General features: G+C 43.1%; 1 protein-coding gene across 4 annotated transcripts in view; it reads left to right on the forward strand.

Annotated features, from left to right (window-relative positions):
* LOC111959417 (unconventional myosin-Ib) overlaps window positions 1–20,033 on the forward strand; it is a 151,688-nt gene that overhangs the window by 91,001 nt on the left and 40,654 nt on the right. For all 4 annotated transcript variants that reach the window (XM_023980940.2, XM_023980941.2, XM_023980942.2 and 1 more), the window contains exons 4-7: window positions 983–1,077; window positions 7,926–8,030; window positions 9,507–9,553; window positions 17,479–17,542. In XM_023980940.2, the coding sequence (XP_023836708.2) occupies window positions 983–1,077; window positions 7,926–8,030; window positions 9,507–9,553; window positions 17,479–17,542 (311 nt within the window). The remainder of the gene's footprint in view (window positions 1–982; window positions 1,078–7,925; window positions 8,031–9,506; window positions 9,554–17,478; window positions 17,543–20,033) is intronic.

The raw sequence follows: 20,033 nt of genomic DNA on the forward strand, positions 1-20,033 counted from the left end.
TTATGACCTGCCTAACAGATCCTGGGTGTAGGGAGAAGAGCGAGAGGGGGATGGTGCTCGCTGTACCCAAAGAGGGCCACGTCATGACAACCATGAAGGCCTGCTTAACGCAGTCTCCTCTGAACAGTTGATGTTGAGATGTCTGTTACTTGAACTCTGTAGCATTTGTTTGGGCTGCAATCTGAGGCTGGTAACTCTGCTGCAGAGGATACGTTTTTTTAGAGGTAACTCTGGGTCATCCTTTCTTGTGGCGGTCCTCATGAGAGCCAGTTTCATCATAGTGCTTGATGGTTTTTGCGACTGCACTTGAAGAAACGGTCAAAGTTTTAGATTTCTTGAATTGACGGACCTTCATGTCTTAAAGTAATGATGGACTGTCGTTTCTCTTTGCTTATTTGAACTGTTCTTGCAATAATATGGACTTGGTCTTTTACCAAATAGGGCTATCTTCTGTATACCACCCCTACCTTGTCACAACACAACTGATTGGCTCAAACGCATTAAGAAGGAAATTAATTCCACAAATGAACTTTTAACAAGGCACACCTGTTAATTGAAATGCATTCCAGTTGACTACCTCATGAAGCTGGTTGAGAGAATGCCAATAGTGTGCAAAGCTGTCATGTGTTTTTTCATAGTTTTGATGCCTTCACTATTATTCAACAATGAAGAAAAATGTGTGTGTTCACTGTCAACGTAGCTATAGAGGGATAACAAGGCAATCTCGATTGTCTTGGGAACAAAGTTTAGTTTTGCCCTAGCATTAATACATTTGATTCAACTATTAAACTTAACAAGCCTGTAATTAGTGGAATCGGTGTTGGTGTATACGATAGAACAAGTTTGGATGATAGAAAATATAATAATGGACGTGTTTAAGTTTCCTGGAAATGATGGACCGACATCTGTGATGCAATTGAATATCCAATGTGTTTGTGGACTATGAATTAATGTGAATGTGTATATCATTGTTGTGTTGCAGCTATGCCCTGGCAGACGAGGCCTACCGTTCTCTGAGGGACCAGGATAAAGACCAGTGTATCCTCATCACAGGAGAGAGTGGAGCTGGAAAGACCGGTGAGTCCAGCCCTGCATCAAACACGCTTTTATGGGCTCATTTTGAGAGGAATTAGTTAAAGTTAACTAACTGTATTCGTTAAATTGTGGGCAGAGTCACAGAACCACTAAGCATGGTCAAATGTTTGTTCTTCCGCCTTTAATTGCAGTACATGAATGAATCAGTTGTATTGTAACACTTTTTTACAAGAAATAATACCAATACATTGACATTTACAGTGCCTTCAGGAAGTATTCACACCTTGACTTTTTTCTACCTTTTTCTTGCGTTACAGCCTAAGTTGAAATGGGATCAAAACATGTTTTATTGTCACTGGCCTGCACACAAAACCCCATAATGTCAGTGCAATTATGTTTTTTGAAATGTTTACAAGTTAATTAGAAATGAAATGCCTTGAGTCAATAAGTATTCAATCCCTTTGTTATGTCAAGCATAAATAAGTTCAGCAGTAAAACTGTGCGTAAGTCGGATAATAAGTTGCAAAGACCAGGGAGGTTTTCAAATGCCTCGCAAAGAAAGGCACCTATTGGTAGATGGGTAAAATAATAATTAAAAAGCAGACATTGAATATCCCTTCGAGCATGGTGAAGTTACTCATTACACTTTGGCTGTTGTATCAATATACCCAGTCACTACAAAGTTGCCGGACAGGATGGAAACCACTCAGGGATTTCACCATGAAGCCAATGTTGCCTTTAAAACAGTTAGAGTTTAATGGCTGTGATAGGAGAAAACTAAGGATGGATCAACAACATTGTAGTTACTCCACATTACTAACCTAAATGACAGAGTGAAAAGGAAGCCTGTGCAGAATAAAAATATTCCAAATCATGCATCCTGTTTGCAATGAGGCACTAAAGTAATACTGCAAATAAGGCGGCAAAGCAATTCACTTTTTGTCCTGAATGCAGTGTTATGTTTGGGGCAAATCATATAAAACACATTACTGTGTACCACTCTCCATATTTTCAAACATAGTGTTGGCTGCATCATGTCATGGGTATGCTTGTAATCATTAATGATTTAAAAAAAAATATGGAATGGAGCTAAACACAGGCAAAATCCTAGAGGAAAACCTGGTTTAGTCTGCTTTTCACCAGACTGGGAGATGAAATCCCCTTTCAGCAGGAAAAATAACCTAACACTCGAGGCCAAATCTACACTGTAGTTGCTTACCAAGGTGACAGTGAGTGGCCTAATTACAGTGTTGACTTAAATCTGCTTGAAAATATATTGCTAGACTTAAATGGTTGTCTAGCAATGATTAACAACCCATTTGACAGAGCTTGAATATAATATATTGTTTAACATTATTATTTTTTAAATGGTTAGTATTTGTACTACAATCAAGGTGTGTGAAGCTCTTAGAATCAGCTTTGGTCTTTTTGGTTGAGTCTAAGATGTATTGACTCAGGGGTGTGAATACTTATGTACGTTAGATTTCTGTGTTTCATTTTTAAAAACATGTTATCACTTTGTCATAATGGGATATTATTTAATCCATGTTGAATTGACTGTAACAGCAAAATGTGTCATACTTCACGGGGTATGAATACTTTCTGAAGGCACTGTACAACACTATTGTGGATTCTTTTGAATGTACCACACAAGGGTTTACTGATCTTGAGACTGCTAGCTTAACCTTGTAGGCCTGTGTTCTGTTTGCATTGTTTTAGTACATTCTGTTCTGTCTGTAGAACAAACTGAGACTTGTAGCTGAGGGCAAATGGATAATAAGGGCAGGCAGGCAGCAGTAACCACAACAACATGTTGGATTTAGATCAGAGTTAGATAAACCTATCTTCTGCCAGACCAGAGCTGGGGCAAGATTTGTTATGGGAAAGCCAAAGTCATGTTTGTACCTGAAACAGTAGGTGTACATGCAGGCATGGCAAAACAACTGAGTGTAAAGACTAAAGGGGCTGACTAATGGAAACAAACGTTGACGATAAAATTAAAGTCAGACGAAACGCTAGGAACAAACCGTGACGGCTCTTGATTATTATTTAAATTTTGTCATGGTGTGCTGTCCGTGTTTTTTAAAACCTGTGTTCTAATCTTGGAAAGATGTTCTGTAGGTAAAGATTAGCTGTAAGAAATCACACATGGAATGGTGGTTACTGGCTAGTTGTTAAATACTGTACTTTGGCAGAGAATTATTTTTCTCCAGCTGATGGCCATATTGAATTGACAGGGAAGCGTCCCACTGCTCCCTATATGGGATGATATCACTATCACACTTTGTCCTTCTCCTGACATCATTTAAAATTACATATTCTCTTTTGATGGTGGTTTTATGTTACTCTTTTATCAAAACTATCATAAGCCAATTGACATTTACATTTTGGTCATTTAGCAGACACTCTTTTCCAGAGCGACTTACAATAGTGAGTGCATACGTTTTCATACTTTTGTTCCATACCCGTCCCCCGTATGAATGGAATCCACAACCCTGGCGTTGCAGGCGCAATGCTCTTCCAACTGAGCCACATGGGATGATCACATAACATTCACTTAACATAGGCCAGCAGCATACCACCCTGCATACCACTGCTGGCTTGCTTCTGAAGCTAAGCAGGGTTGGTCCTGGTCAGTCCCTGGATGGGAGACCAGGTGCTGCTGGAAGTGGTGTTGGAGGGCCAGTAGGAGGCACTCTTTCCTCTGGTCTAAACAAAGATCCCAATGCCCCAGGGCAGTGATTGGGGACACTGCTCTGTGTAGGGTGCCGTCTTTCGGATGGGACGTTAAACGGGTGTCCTGACTCTCTGAGGTCATTAAAGATCCCATGGCACTTATCGTAAGAGTAGGGGTGTTAACCCCGGTGTCCTGGCTAAATTCCCAATCTGGCCCTCAACCATCACGGTCACCTAATAATCCCCAGTTTACAATTGGCTCATTCATCCCCCTCCTCTCCCCTGTAACTATTCCCCAGGTCGTTGCTGCAAATGAGAACGTGTTCTCAGTCAACTTACCTGGTAAAATAACGGTAAAATTAAAAATTAAAATAAATACTGTAACCTCACAACATTTTGCCCTGCTGTTACTCTTGAGTTTCCTTCTTTTCTGCCTCTAACCTTACGCTTTCTCATTTCCACTATAATAACACAAGACTGTTGGAGGGACTTTCATTCAGAAGTACACTGGGTGGTGGCTTTGAAAGTCTGCCGACACGATAAACCAGGACTTTTTATTTTAGAAGTTGCATACCCATTATCTTTGTGCTGTTAGAAGCCCCTTTGTGGTATCGGTTCGAGGTGGAATTAATAGAATTCTCAGAGGTTCTAACCGTTATATTATTAGAATTCTGGCTTTCCTTCCGCTGGCCTGGCACCACTCATCTGGAGTCAAACTACAGTACACTTCCCTGCCAGGTGAAGTGGGCTACTGGGTGATTTACAAAGGTGGTGTCAATCTAGTTTACTCTCCACTTGGATCAGATTAAACTCCCTACACGTGGCCTTCATCTCAGAAATACATGTATGTTCATGTCAGCAGATATCCCACAGCCCTGAAACCATTGTGGTTAACTGGTGCTTTGATTATAAGGCTTTGGGATATCTGTCACTGCAATGTTGACATCCTCATTTATTTTATGCAAAACATTAATGTTAGTCAAGTAGTATTACATTGTTCAACATCATTAATTGGTCTCCTTAGCAATGGCAGTGCTGACAGAGGTCAGAGTTCACTATTTCTATATAACTCCTTTTCTCCCTCAAACTTTTAGTCGAATTAAGTCAAGTTTGGCGACTCAACTTTCTACAATCTGCTGACATTAGTGTACAGTACATTACAACCACTCACCATTTGTTTTCAGGTATTTTTCCTCCTTTTATCAGGGTGGGCAAGGACAGATCGAGACACTCATGGCTTTAAAGTCCCAATGCAGGAAGGTAATCAACCAAGCCAGGGCAATGAGATGTTAGGATTTTGGGTAATCTCGTAATTTTTGTAGGTTTACAGCCAGGACAGGAGGGGGTAGATGTGGCTGATGAAAATTGGTCTGGGTTTTCGGTATGGGGCGACTGGGGTATTCAGTCCAATTCATTACGCAGTCATCTTATGAAGAAATCGAATGATAGTATTTTACTTATGGCGTTTTACACGACAGGATTTATAGTACACTACATGATCAAAAGTATGTGGACATCTGCTCATCAAACATCTCCTTCAAAATCATGGGCATTGATATGGAGTTAGTCCCCCCTTTGCTGCTATAACAGCATGCACTCTTCTGGGAAGGCTTTTCACTAGATGTTGGAACATTGCTGCGGGGACTTGCTTCCATAAAGCCACAAGCAATAGTGAGGTCGGCACTGATGTTGGGCGATTAGGCCTGGTTCGCAGTCGGCGTTCCAGTTCATCCCAAATGTGTTCGATGAAGTTGAGGTCAGGGCTCTGTGCAGGCCAGTCAAGTTCTTCCACACTGATCTCGACAAACCATTTCTGTATGGACCTCGCTTTGTGCATGGGGGCATTGTCATGCTGAAACTGGGCCTTCCACTAACTGTTGCCTCAGTTGGAAGCACAGAATCATCTAGAATGTCAATGTATGCTGTAGCATGAAGATTTCCTCTCACTTGAACTAAGGGGCTTAGCCCGAACCATGAAAAACAGCCCCAGAAAACTATTCCTCCACCAAACTTTACGGTTGGCACTATGCATTGGGGAAAGTAGCTTTCTCCTGGAATCCGCCAAACCCAGATTCATCCATCGGACTTCCAGATGGTGGAGTGTGATTCATCACTCCAGAGAACGTGTTTCCACTGCTACAGAGTCCAATGGCGGCAAGCCTTACACCACTCCAGCTGACGCTTGGCATTGCGCATGGTGATCTTAGGCTAGTGCGGCTGCTCAGCCATGGAAACCAGCTTAATGAAGCTCCCGACAAACTTTTCTTGTGCTGACGTTGCATCCAGAGGCAGTTTGGAACTCGATAATGAGTGTTGCAACCGAGAACAGATGATTTTTACTCGCTTCAGCACTCGGCAGTCTTGTTCTGTGAGCTTGTGTGGCCTACCAATTTGCGGCTGAGCCGATGTTGCGCCTTGATGTTTCCACTTCACAATAACAGCACTTACAGTTGATCGGGGCAACTCTAGTAGTGCAGAACTTTGACGAACTGACTTGTTGGTAAGGGGGCATCCTATGACGGTGCCCTGTTGAAAGTCACAGCTCTTCAGTAAGGCCATTCTACTGCCAATGTTTGTTTATGGAGATTGCATGACGGTGTGCTCGATTTTATACACCTGTCAGCAACGGGTGTGGCTGAAATAGCTGATTCCAGGGGTGCCCACATAATTTGTGTATGTGTGTATCTATATGTATCGTACTGCCTTGTAGGACTGCACCACCAGTGGATTCATTTCTGACCATACAGGGTCTGCCATGTAATACTTCCGCATATCTAAACTCCCTTACCTCAAATGAAAATCTCTGCCAATACTCCAAATAACAAGTAGCCTAGTTCCCTTTCAAGCCACCTGAATCTTTCATCACGTTTGGGGAACATGTAACCATTATCTTTGTATGAAATATCTGATGGGGTGAGATGGTAAATAAGTGGTTGAATCACAATTAGTCACTATCTTAGTATCATAGGATACCTCTGACCTAGGGAGTGTATCAACATGTTTAGTTATACTAGGTCTAGTCTTTGGAGTAGCATTGAATAGAGAGCTGTGACGACAAACGCTGTTATCGGACAATATACAGGTGACAATGCATGCTTCTGATTCCTGAGATATGGCTGAATGATATTATTTTGGCATTGAGTCTTCAAAGGTCATGGTGGTTATAAATACTGCTGTTACAGATCAGAAACCTTTGAGATTACCGAACATGATATCGGTGATTTTTGGCTTAGTCACTGTAAGGTTTCTTACTGATATGATCCTCTAGATTTGCTGTAGGTTCTATGATCCTTTAATAAAACGTTTGTGCTGATTCTCTGCGGTTGTCATTTAGGCCCTCTTAATAAGATTTTCTTCTCTGCTTTTTGGCTCTCCTCTCAATACTTACTTCCTTCATCAGATCTATACTCTTAGTGTCAGTAATCCACCAGCGCCACAAGCCAGGTTCATTTGTGGGCCGAGAGAACCACTGTTGTCCACCGCATCCTCTTCCTCTATTTGATTGACAGGTCTCAAACAGTTTTTGGGTCACAGCTAGACAGTCATCTTATTGACTAGGGCTGTTCTGGAGTCTGGACAGAACTTTACGCTAATACTACAAACCATGACTGGACTTCATAACACTAATACTACAAACCATGTAACTTCATCATGATGATTTCTATCAAGACCAGACAGAGGATGATTCAGGAACATTTCATAATCATATCAATGCACATACACGTATAAATCCCATGGACTTGAATCACAAGCTGGCCTAGGCTAAAGGCTAAATCTTGACATGGGAATTGATTCTGGGAAAAACCAATGATTATCCAAACCGATTATTCATACATACAGGCCATTTTTAAAGAGCTGGTCTGGGTACCAACAAGTTCTCCTATATAATGTGCCCAGTGTCTAGTGGGATCAGGATAATTAATGGTGATTATTGCTGTAATAATCAATGGTATAATGAACACCATGTAAGTAAACAAGGTGGTGGGTGGTGGTAGTTCTGGACCGTGTGAATCATGTTTTCTCCAGAGAGAGGCCCAGACCCCATCCCTGTAGGGCCTCTGGAGGATGATGTAAGGGGGATTTTGGGGTGTGGAGGGAGAGACTGGTTAGGGCTGGTGTAAGGGGGATTTTGGGGTGTGCCTCAGTTCAGCCATGTCTAGATGTAGAATGATTTTTGATAAAAGAACCCTGTCTATCTCTCTCTGAACATCCAGAGGCCAGTAAGCTGGTGATGTCATATGTGGCGGCGGTGTGTGGGAAGGGCCAGGAGGTGAACAAGGTGAAGGAGCAGCTGCTGCAGTCAAATCCCGTGCTGGAGGGTGAGTGTCCTAACCGTACTAATTTTAGCAACCCCACCCTTTTTCTCTTTCCCATGCTTTAGGTTCAGAGCCAGCAAGGCCAAGGCATCAGAGGGACACACCCACTTTAAGACTTATTTCTCTCTCCCCCTGTATGTCTCTTTCTCACATGTCTGTCAACCCATAGAGCTTTTGTCAACAATTACAACGTTGAGTTTACTGTTCATTTCTAACTGGCCCCTATACACCATTTTGAATATCTGTGATCCAAAGTTTACAATTTGTAGATGTTTATTACAGTTTACCTAACATGCATCATCTGTCCACTCTTTGTCCCTGCCCTTCACTACAACACACTATGATACATTTTCTAGAATTTTCCTACCTCCTTTCAAATATTCACTGATCCCCAGTCCAATACATCAGGAAGGGAAAAACCCTCTCCATACTTGGGTGCTGGCACAAAGACAGCAGTGTTTTTAATTTGGAGTCTGAAGACAGGAAATGCCCATGAAGGAGGAAGCCAGGCTACTGATGCCCAGTACTGAGCTGCTACGCTATAGAGCCAGGCCCAGAACACATCTGTGAGAGTTTAACTGCTTCAGGCTGTAATGGCCCGTGACGGGAGAGTGAGGGGGGGGGGGAAGGAGAGAGGGAGGCAAAGCAGATATCCTGCTACACAAGGCTCTAGTCTATCCCTCAGGCTTCCAAGGTACCTGATTTTTACATGGTGGTGTGTTGAATGACAAATTAATGCTGTTTAGTGTGAAATGTGGTTAAACTGGTTTTGGAGAGCAGTAGAGAACACGAATAATGCAGTTTTACTGTAGTTGGTGCTCCCACAAATATCAGCCTAGTTAAAATAGTGTGCTGAATATGCAAGTGTATGCTTTGTTTATTTTTATTTATTTTTTAAATTTGGTAAATGGTCATTGTTTTAAGAAATGTGACTCGTAGCTCAGTTGGTTGAGCACAGTGCTTACTACACCAGGATAGTGGGTTCCGTTCTGGGGACCACCCATACTTAAAATGTATGCATGCATGACTAAGTCGCTTTGGATAAAAGCGTCTGCTAAATGGAATATAATATTTATTATTATTAACTAAAATACTTCAGGCTTATAATTGATGGTCTCTGGTAATTGTGTGTTATGCGTAGTGCACAGTTTACACACTGAACCACTGACTTAAATGTAGCGAGACTATGTTGAGCAGTAAGACCACCAATAACATAATTGGACTGAATGAAGTGTTGCATGATTGACCGATAAATGAGGACTAGGATAGGATTGGCTTTTGCTGGTGTGACACTTTCTAGAAACTGGTATACTAAACTGAAATATCAAGCCATCCGTATGCAAAGATTTAGTGCATATGATTTAGCAGAGAAAATGGTGAGGTTGCTTCATTACTTTCCCTAATTTTAAGTTATACGATCAATATTTGTTATCTACTGATTTGGTCCTCTATCTAACCGATATGTGTTCTTCTTTTCAGCTTTCGGGAATGCTAAAACTGTGAGAAATGACAACTCATCCCGATTTGTAAGTATTCCTTTTTTTCTCTTTGTTGTCCTGACACAAACAGGGAAGTTTGGCGGTGCTTTGATGGTCTCCTCTAATAGGAATCAGTGTCTGGTCTCCGCCAATAAGAATCCGTGTCTGATGGTCTACTCCAATGAGGATTGGGGTCTGGCGGTGTCCTCAAATCAAATTTTACAGTGAAACAGTGAAATGGTTACTTACGGGCCCTTCACAACAATGCAGAGATAAAAGAGAGAGAGTAAAAAAAATCTATTATAACACAAGGAATAAATACACAGTAACGATAACTTTGCTGTATACACAGAGTACCAGTACCGCGTTAATGGACAGGGGTACGAGATAATTGAGGTAGATACATTATGCGGTCTAAGGCACTGCATCGCTGTGCTAGAGGGGTCACTACAGACCGTGGTTTGATTCCAGGCTGTATCACAACCGGCCGGGACAGGTAGTTCCATAAGGCGGTGCACAATTGGCCTAGCGTCATCCGGGTTAGAGTTTGGCCAGGGTAGGCCGTCATTTGTAAATAAGAATTTGTTCTTAACTGACTTGCCTAGTTAAATAAAATATTTAAAAAATACATGTACATATAGGTAGGGATAAAGTGACGAGGCAACGGCATAGATAAACAGTAACAGCAGCATATGTGTTGAGTCACAAGAGAATTGTGCAAAAAGGGTCAATGCAGATATTCCGGGTAGGTTTTGATTGACTTACCATTTAGCATTCTTTTTGCTTGGGGGTAGAAGCTGTTCAGGGTCCTGTTGGTTCCAGGCTTGCTGCTTCTGTACTGCTTGCCGTGCTGTGTTGACTAGGGCTGGGCGATATGACGATATATATCGTGTGAAGACAGAAAAACGTCTATCGTTTCATATTATGCTCTGTTGTTTATTTAGTTGTCGCAAATCACTCTCTTTACGGCAATGTTGTAACACAAACAAACATGGAGGAGAGTGAACGTGACACAGAGCACGGAGACACGGAGACACGGAGCTCGTACCTAAGAGGGGCTATTTCGGTCGCATGGATGTGGTTTGCGTATGAAAAGTCTGAAACAGACCAGAAAACCGTCCTCTGCAAAATATGCCGCCGGTTTGTCCCGACAACACGCTCAAACACCACTAACCTCTTTTACCAACTACGCAAGAATCATGTGAAACGGTACGGAGAGGGTCTACGGATGAGACCCAAGAAAGTACAGTTGAGTGCTCAAAGCAAACCCCCAACTCAGACGTTGCAAGAGGCTTTTGCCTGTGGCACACCATATGACAACGAATCATGAAGATGGAAGGAGATAACAGCTGCTGTTACAACTTACATCTGCAAAGACATGGCCCCAATTTATAGTTGGTGCTAACACTCGACCCAAGGTACCAAAAGTAAATTGATAGGTGACACGTATTAATGCCAAAATTACATGAAAAACAGGAAAGCCCCCCCCTAAAATAAATATATATAAATAAACTCAGCAAAAAAAGAAACGTCCTCTCACTGTCAACTGTGTTTATTTTCAGCAAACTTAACATGTGTAAATATTTGTATGAATATAACAAGATTCAACAACTGAGACATAAACTGAACAAGTTCCACAGACATGTGACTAACAGAAATGGAATAATGTGTCCCTGAACAAAGGGGGAGTCAAAATCAAAAGTAACAGTCAGTATCTGGTGTGGCCACCAGCTGCATTAAGCACTGCAGTGCATATCCTCCTCATGGACTGCGTCAGATTTGCCAGTTCTTGCTGTGAGATGTTACCCTATTCTTCCACCAAGGCACCTGCAAGTTCCCGGACATTTCTGGGGGGAATGGCCCTAGCCCTCACCCTCCAATCCAACAGGTCCCAGACGTGCTCAATGGGATTGAGATTCGCTGGCCATGGCAGAACACTGCCATTCCTGTCTTGCAGGAAGTCACGCACAGAACGAGCAGTATGGCTGGTGGCATTGTCATGCTGGAGGGTCATGTCAGGATGAGCTTGCAGGAAGGGTACCACATGATGTCTTCCCTGTAACGGACAGCGTTGAGATTGCCTGCAATGACAACAAGCTCAGTCCGATGATGCTGTGACACACCGCCCCAGACCATGACGGACCCTCCACCTCCAAATCGATCCCGCTCCAGAGTACAGGCCTCGGTGTAACGCTCATTCCTTCGACGATAAACGCGAATCTGCCCATCACCCCTGGTGAGACAAAACCACGACTCGTCAGTGAAGAGCACTTTTTGCCAATCCTGTCTGGTCCAGCGACGGTGGGTTTGTGCCCGTAGGCGACGTTGTTGCCAGTGATGTCTGTTGAGGAACTGCCTTACAAACAGGCCTAAAAGCCCTCAGTCCAGCCTCAGCATATTGCGGACAGTCTGAGCACTGATGGAGGGATTGAGCGTTCCTGGTGTAACTCGGGCAGTTTTTGTTGCCATCCTGTCCCTGTCCTGCAGGTGTGATGTTCGGATGTACCGATCCTGTGCAGATGTTACACGCGGTCTGCCACTGCGAGGATGAACAGCTGTCCATCCTGTCTCACAGTACGGACATTGCAATTTATTGCCCTGGCCACATCTGCAGTCCTCATGCCTCCTTGCAGCATGCAGATGAGCAGGGACCCTGGGCAACTTTCTTTTGGTGTTTTTCCAGAGTCAATAGAAAGGCCTCTTTAGTGTCCTAAGTATTCATAACTGTGACCTTAATTGCCTACTGTCTATAAGCTGTTAGTGTCTTAATGACCGTTCCACAGGTGCATGTTCATTAATTGTTTATGGTTCATTGAACAAGCATGGGAAACGGTGTTTAAACCCTTTACAATGAAGATCTATAGAGTTATTTGGATTTTTACGAATCATCTTTGAAAGACAGGGTCCTGAAAAAGGGCCGTTTCTTTTTTTGCTGAGGAAATATATACATATAAAAAATATATAGATTTATATAATTTTTTAGGCCTTGAAGTGTTTTCTATTTACCTTTTTTTAGATTTTATACATTAATATTTTATATTTTGTTACATGCTTAATTGAAAATGTGCACAAAGGATCTAAATAAAAGGAGAAATAATCAAATGACTACCTTTTTATTCGTGAGTATAATTCAAAATGTAATAAGAACTAGTCCTTTACATGTGGTCATTTTATATAAACTATTTATTCATTGAATTTACATAAAATGTCCTACATCGTGATATGTATCGTTATCGGGATATGAAATGACCTATTTCGTGATAAGAGATTTTTGCCATATCGCCCAGCCCTAGAGTGGACCATGATAGTTCCTTATTGATGTAGACACCGAGGGACTTGAAGCTCTTGACCTGTTCCACAACAGCCCCGTCGATGTGCATGGGGGCTTGCTTGGCACTACGTTTCCTGTAGTCCATGATTGGCTCCTTTTTGTCTTGCTGACGTTGAGGGAGAGATTGTTGTCCTGGCACCACACTGCCAGGTCTCTGACTAAATCAAATAAAATGTTATTGGTCACATACACATGGTTAGCAGATGTTATTGTAGCGAAATGCCTGTACGCTGTCTCATCGTCATCAGTGATACCGCCTACCACCGTCATGTCGTCTGCTAACTTAATGAAGGCGTTGGAGTCGTGAGTGACCTCGCAGTCGTGGGTGAACAGGGAGTACAGGAGGGGACTAAGCAAGCATTCCTGAGGGGCCCCATGTTGAGGGTCAGCTTGGCGCCTACCCTCACATAGGTGTTCCTGTTTTCCAGGTGGGAAAGGGCCTTGTGGATTGCAATAGAGATTGTGTCGTCTTTGGATCTGTTGGGGCGGTATGTGAATTGGAGTGTGTCTAACATTTCATTGCTACAGGTTACCTTGGTGTTCTTGGGCACATGGACTATGGTGGTCTGCTTGAAACATGTCGGTATTATAGACTGGGTCAGGGAAAGGTTGAAAATGTCAGTGAAGATGTTTGCTTGCCTCGAAGCACGCATAGAAGGTATTTAGCTCATCTGGAAGACTTGCGTCACTGGACAGCTCGCGGCTGGATTTCCCTTTGTAATCAGAGCCGGTGTAGTAGGATTTGATCTTAGTACTGTATTGATGCTTTGCCTGTTTGATGGTTCGTCGGAGGGTGTTGCGGGATATCTTATAAGCCTCCGGATTAGTGTCCCGCTCATTGAAAATGGCAGCTCTAGCCTTTAGCTCAGTGCGGATGTTGCCTGTTATCCATGGCTTCTGGTTGGGATATGTACGTGCGTTACTGTAGGGACAACATCGTTGATGCACTTATTAATGAAGCCGATGACTGATGTGGTAAACTCCTCAGTGCCATCGGCTGAATCCCGGAACATATTCCAGTCTGTGCTAGTGAAACAGTCCTGTAGCTTTGCATCCGCTTCATCGGACCACCTCCTTATTGAGCAGGTCACTGGTACTTTCTGTTTAACTTTTTGTTTGTAAGCTTGAATAAGGAGAATCGAGCTATGGTCAGATTTGCCAAAGGGAGGGTGAGGGAGAGCTTTGGAATATAGGTGATCTAGAGTTCTATTTTACCTCTAGTTGCATAGGTGACATGCTGGTATAAATGAGGTAAAACAGGTTTCAGTTTTCCTTTATTAAAGTCACCTCTGGGTGAGCAGTTTTTTGTTTGCTTATAGCCTTATATAGCGCGTTTAATGTGGCCAGCATCGGTTTGTGGTGGTAAATAGACAGCCAAGTATATAGATGAAAAGTCTCTTAGTAGATGGTGTGGTCTACAGCTTATCATGAGGTATTCTAGCACAGGTGAGCAGAACCTCGAGACTTTCTTAATATTGGAGATCGCGCACCAGCTGTTGTTAACGAAGAGACACACACCCCCACTCTTCTGAGCTTTCTAGACGCAGCCGTTCTGTCCTGCCATGTATAGAAAAACCAGCTAGATTTATATTTACCAGGTCCTTATTCAGCCACAACTCTGAGAAACATAGGATATTACAGTTCTTCAGATCACGTTGATGGGATGGTTTCGAACGGAGCACATCCAGTTTATTCTCCAGTGATTGCATGTTTGCCAATAGAACGGAGGGTAGAGGCAATTTACCACTCTTCGATGTAGTCTTGTCAGGTATCTCACAATCCGGCGTCTCCTCAGAGTATTGGGGATTTGGGCCTGGTCCACGATAATCAATATGTCTTTCGCTTCCGACTCATTGAAGTAGAATTCCTCTTCCAAATGGAGGTTAGTGATAGCACTGATGTCCAGAAGCGCTTTTCGATCATATGAAACGATGGCGGAAACATGTACAAAAAAAGTTAAGATCAGCACAACAACAAAAAACTCAAAGTAGCACAATTGGTCAGGATCCTTTAAAACTGCTGCCATTCTCTCCGGCGCCATCCTCTGAGATTCTGTGTCTGATGGTCTCGTCCAATGTTCATTGTTTACTCTAGATTAAGACAGACAAACAAACCCTCAACCTTTCTCTTTTTTTCCCTCCCATGTCTCTCATATCACTTTCTCCCCTTGTCCTTCCCTCCTTTTCTTCTCTCAGTATAGCCTGCATTTGTCTCTCTCTGCAGAACCTGACATAACACTAAACCATTACAGTTACAGCATAGCAGCGGCACAAGGTAGAGGTGACACCCACGTCAGGGTAATTTTCTTTGGCAACTATATCCAGATGTCTGCCGATGGCCCCTGCCAAGTTACCTTTGGAAAACATATCTTGTCTCCAGAAGCGCAACTCCTTGGCGTCATGTTTTCCTACAGGGAGATGGCTCTTAAAGCATTAAAGATATCCACTCCCACCTGGCCCAGGCGCCAGGATGGTGCTGCTGGTACAGTTAAAGATTACAGCACATCATGCAAAACAGCTTGTGTCTCAGGCCTCAGCTGGTGTGGAGACTGTATCAACGATACAATATCGTCAACCAATGGGAGGGTTAGGTTTACAGTAACTGTTAGTGACCTTTGACCTATCAAGCTGCTCCTCAGCTGCCATAGGCCAACTGCCCCTGTGGAACTAACATAATTGGAGGCCTACTACTCTACCTCGCCTTCCCTAAAATGACTTATGCACAGTGAGAATTTTGGTGCTAACATTAGGAAACTTTGACTGATGCTTTGAATGATGGAACTAACATCAGCAGGTTGATGATGCAATCACCATCTTGCTCTTGCAAGGTTTTTGGCTGGCAGACTAATCTAGGAAAACATTTAATTTCCAGACGCTGTAGATATAAAATGAGATGTCCTGTTTTGGACTGCAGCACGTTTTTGCACGGTATTTCTTTCTTTCTCACGCTTCCTTGCTGGCTGGCTGTGTATTCCACAGGGGCCCATTGGCAGCCAGCAGCTGCCTGTTCCAGATTCCAATGTTTCTGATGTCATCACATTACTGCAGGCTTCCCCAAGACTGGAAACGCATTGACTGACTGACCCATACCCCAGACTGCCTCAGGGGCTAACCAGTCCTCAACTAATGCCTATTTATCTAACCTTTACTTAACCAGGCAGGTCAGTTAAGAACACATTTTTATTCATAATGATGACCTAATGTCTAGGGCTGTGGTTAGGAATCTGGTCATCAGTACAAAATGCACAGCCCCTACTTATGTCATGTGTCATTTTGTTATCTTAACTTAAATGTCCCATGAGTCAGTTTAGTCTGGAGTACAAGTGCTCCATGTACCAAACTATACAGCCTCTGTGGCATCCATAAGGTTGTGCCACTCACTCACCAACCCCATGGTCTACCTATCTATCTGGCCCTAGCCTGTGCTCAGGTTTAGGATATCATAGCAGGGGAATCATTTGAGATTATGCCTGATCTGTTTATATTTAGGTAACCTTGATATAAACTGCTGGATGAGCACCTCCTGAGTGTTCCACTGAATGCCATTTTGTCCAAATTCCTCTCCTCAAAACGAGGACCGAATGTTTGCCCTGTTTCTTCCCCCTGCAGAGAGACTGGTGATGTTGTTGAATCTGGCAGCGTCCATTGCCAGTTTAAGCTACAGCTTTTTGAAGAACTGTCAGCTATAAATAAAAGGAAGAAAAATCTAAACGGCCATGAAGACACTGGGCCCACTGTCATTTATAACTTCTATTCCAAACCTGAAACAGAACAGAGGGAGAAAGTGAGCGAGATGGTTTGTTTTACTTACCTTTCAAATGGGAGAAGAAACAAAGGCATTTCCTCCACTTACGGTCCATTACGTCACAGCAAACCAATGTGTGATTTGGCAGCTGACTTTATGAACAGGTCTAGTGCCTGGAGACAAAACGACTTCTTCAAAATGAATTTAAAGAGAAACTCCTTTCTCCTTTCTATTCCCTCAGGTAACGTAAAGCTCATTTCAGTGATCCCTGCCTGTGTGTATGAGAGCTGCCTCTTACCTACTGCCTGGGATCTGGGAATCTGTTCAATGGGCATTTCAGTTGTTAATATTTACCCATTGATTCCTGAAGAATATCACTTAAAGGAAAACTCCACCCCAAAAACGATATTTTGGTATTTGTTTCATTAGTCTATTGTTGACATAGTCCCAAAATGTTATGCTTGTCAGCAATCAAGTTTTCAAGATATGTAACTTTCAAAATACAGAAATCATCCCTGTATGATGCATTTTGCATCATGTAAAATGCATCATACAGGGATGATTTCTGTATTTTGATAGTTACATATCTTGAAATGCATAGTGAGAATAACTTTAAAGCCACACCAGGGCATTGTGGTAATGTCAGTGCTCCAAAGTGAAGTTGCCATTGTATTAAAGACCTTAATGCTCTGTCATCAAGGGGTGGGCCCTGTGCCCGACTCATCCCATTGGTCCTTTTTTATCTTGTTTTGGCTGCCTAGAAAACCACTTCATTGCTAAAAGGAAAAAAGGTCATAGAGGGAAATCAGAGACAAGGGTGTGTCCCAAATGGCACTTATTCCCTATATAGTGGTTGTCAGGCACTTCTAACCACTGTGTTCTCTCTTCTTCTCTGCAGGGAAAATACATGGACATTGAGTTTGACTTCAAAGGAGACCCTCTGGGTGGAGTTATTAGCAACTGTGAGTATTATAAAGTACACACACACGTTATGCTGCAATATAATTGCCACATGCTAAGCTCTCCTCCATCCCTCTAGCTCTGTCATGTCACTGATGTGAGCGTGGTAGTGATAGAGTAGCCCTCTCACTGTTATATCCCACTGACACAGTTGGCTCAATTACATCCCCCAGTAAGTCATCCCACCCTGGTAATGGTTTCTCACACACCATACACCACAGGGCCAGATCCAGGGAGAGATAGAGCGGGACTGGGAGATATAGAGAGAGGGGAGGGCCTGAAAGAAGGGAAGCGATGGGGAGTGGGGGTCGATCATAGCGTGTCACATTCCACATGCTGTCCCTGCACGCCCGGTTGGTCGGCTCACCAAAGAGAGATGGCGATCAAAGATATTACATTGTTTCCAGTCAATGGAGGGTCATTGACACTCAGGAACTAGAGGGTGAGGAAGCAAACTAAAACAACCTAAACAGTTGCCAAACATACACATTAAATCATGTAAGACTAGTTTCTGACTGCAGTGCCTCGTCTTGTCGCTCTATCTTGCCCATCCAAACCTCTGTTATTGTTTCGTCCTGTCTCATGTTCATGTTTTGTCTGGCGTGAAGAGATTCAGCCATGAGGTCACAGGAAACAGAGTGGTTGATCTGTCACACATACTCCACTGTCCTCTCTGTCTTATGGACTACCTGGCCTGATGACTCCTTGCTCTCCCCAGTCCACCTGGTCTTGCTGCTGCTCCCGTTTCAACTGTTCTGCCTGCGGCTATGGAACCCTGACCTGTTCACCGGACGTGCTACCTTGTCCCAGACCTGCTGTTTTCAACTCTCTAGAGACAGCAGGAGTGGTAGAGATACTCTGAATGATCGGCTATGAAAAGCCAACTGACATTTACTCCTGAGGTGCTGACCTGTTGCACCCTCTACAACCACTGTGATTATTATTATCTGACCCTGCTGGTCATCTATGAACATTTGAACATCTTGGCCATGTTCTGTTATAATCTCAACCCAGCACAGCCAGAAGAGGACTGGCCACCCCTCAAAGCCTGGTTCCTCTCTAGGTTTCTTCCCAGGTTCTGGCCTTTCATGGGAGTTTTTCCTAGCCACCGTGCTTCTACACCTGCATTGCTTGCTGTTTGGGGTTTTAGGCTGGGTTTTTGTACAGCACTTTGTGACATCAGCTGATGTAAGAAAGGCTTTATAAATAAATGTGATTGAAATTTGATTATGGAGTAGCTAATGAAGACCGTCCATTACAAGGAGATGTTTATTAGGATGGAGTGACGAGAAGGACAGACTGGGATGGATGGAAGGGGAAAGGCCTTGACTGCCTGAGGGCTTCTCTCAGAAGTCACAAGCTATAAATTCCTCTGGGTCTTTGTTGCTGCTGCAGCACAGTCAGCTGACAGCTCGTTATGGCACTCACACCATCTCCAGCTTGCTCCATGACCTGAAGGTCTTCTTTAACTGTGGATATAGAGCAGGAACACATCTAGGGAAGTTGTTCTCAAACCTCTCCTTGGGATCCACAGACATTTCACAATTTTGTTGTAGCCCTGAACTAACTTGCATGATTCACTTAGTCAAAGGCCTGATAATTTGTTGACAATTTAAATAAAATGTTAGCTGATGACTAGATCAAATACATGGAACGATTATGGGTCCCCAGGAGAGGTTTGAGGACCCCTGCTCTAGGACATGGTCACAGTATAGTGGAGCAGCTAGGGTTAGGCCACAGTGGAGAAGGGTTTAGGACACTACATCCATGCACGCTAGTTTTGTATGGGATAATGTGTCAAACTGTATGTGCTGAACTTTGGACTGAGAATCTTGTTTTATGTTTTTAACTTTATGTCATTGGGGAATTAGTTTGGTACCCTAACATTTACACTATTGCGATAACAAAGTAGACTTGAATAGTGGTAACGTGCCAGGAAGAGGGTTTCCAATGCCCAAATGGCCAGTCGTTTGGTGCTTGTTATACCCTAGTCAAAACAGCAAGACAGGACTTCCATTCTTAATTTGCAGTATATAGCATGTCTGACATTTCTCCTTAAATATTTGTTCATAATACCATTCTAAATTTGACAAATGCTTTACAGCAGGCATGGAAAACCATAGCGAAGCGGCCTTAGTAGTGAAAAGCAATAACAGGGCTGAACTCTTCCAGTGTACAAAAGAGGAAAGGTCACAACAGAGAAAAGAGCCCCCTGTGGGGCAGACCCTGGATGTTCAGAACATTCTTGAGCCACATTTCGTGTTCCTGTGTCTTATTTTCTGTTGTTGGAACTCACTGTTGTGAGTTTGGTCTGGTCAATAGGATGATTGCAGGCAGTTACATGTGAATCTCGTAGGGTACAAGCCAAGGGGAGCCACAAATTAAGACTAACATTTTTTATGACGGGGGGGGGGGGGGGCAGAGAATAGTCTCATTGCAAGACTTCATAGTCTTGTATGTACTCAGTGTTAGAAAATATATATCAAGGTTTGG

Source organism: Salvelinus sp. IW2-2015, linkage group LG36 (genome assembly GCF_002910315.2).
Source record: "Salvelinus sp. IW2-2015 linkage group LG36, ASM291031v2, whole genome shotgun sequence".
Lineage (NCBI taxonomy): Eukaryota > Metazoa > Chordata > Actinopteri > Salmoniformes > Salmonidae > Salvelinus > Salvelinus sp. IW2-2015.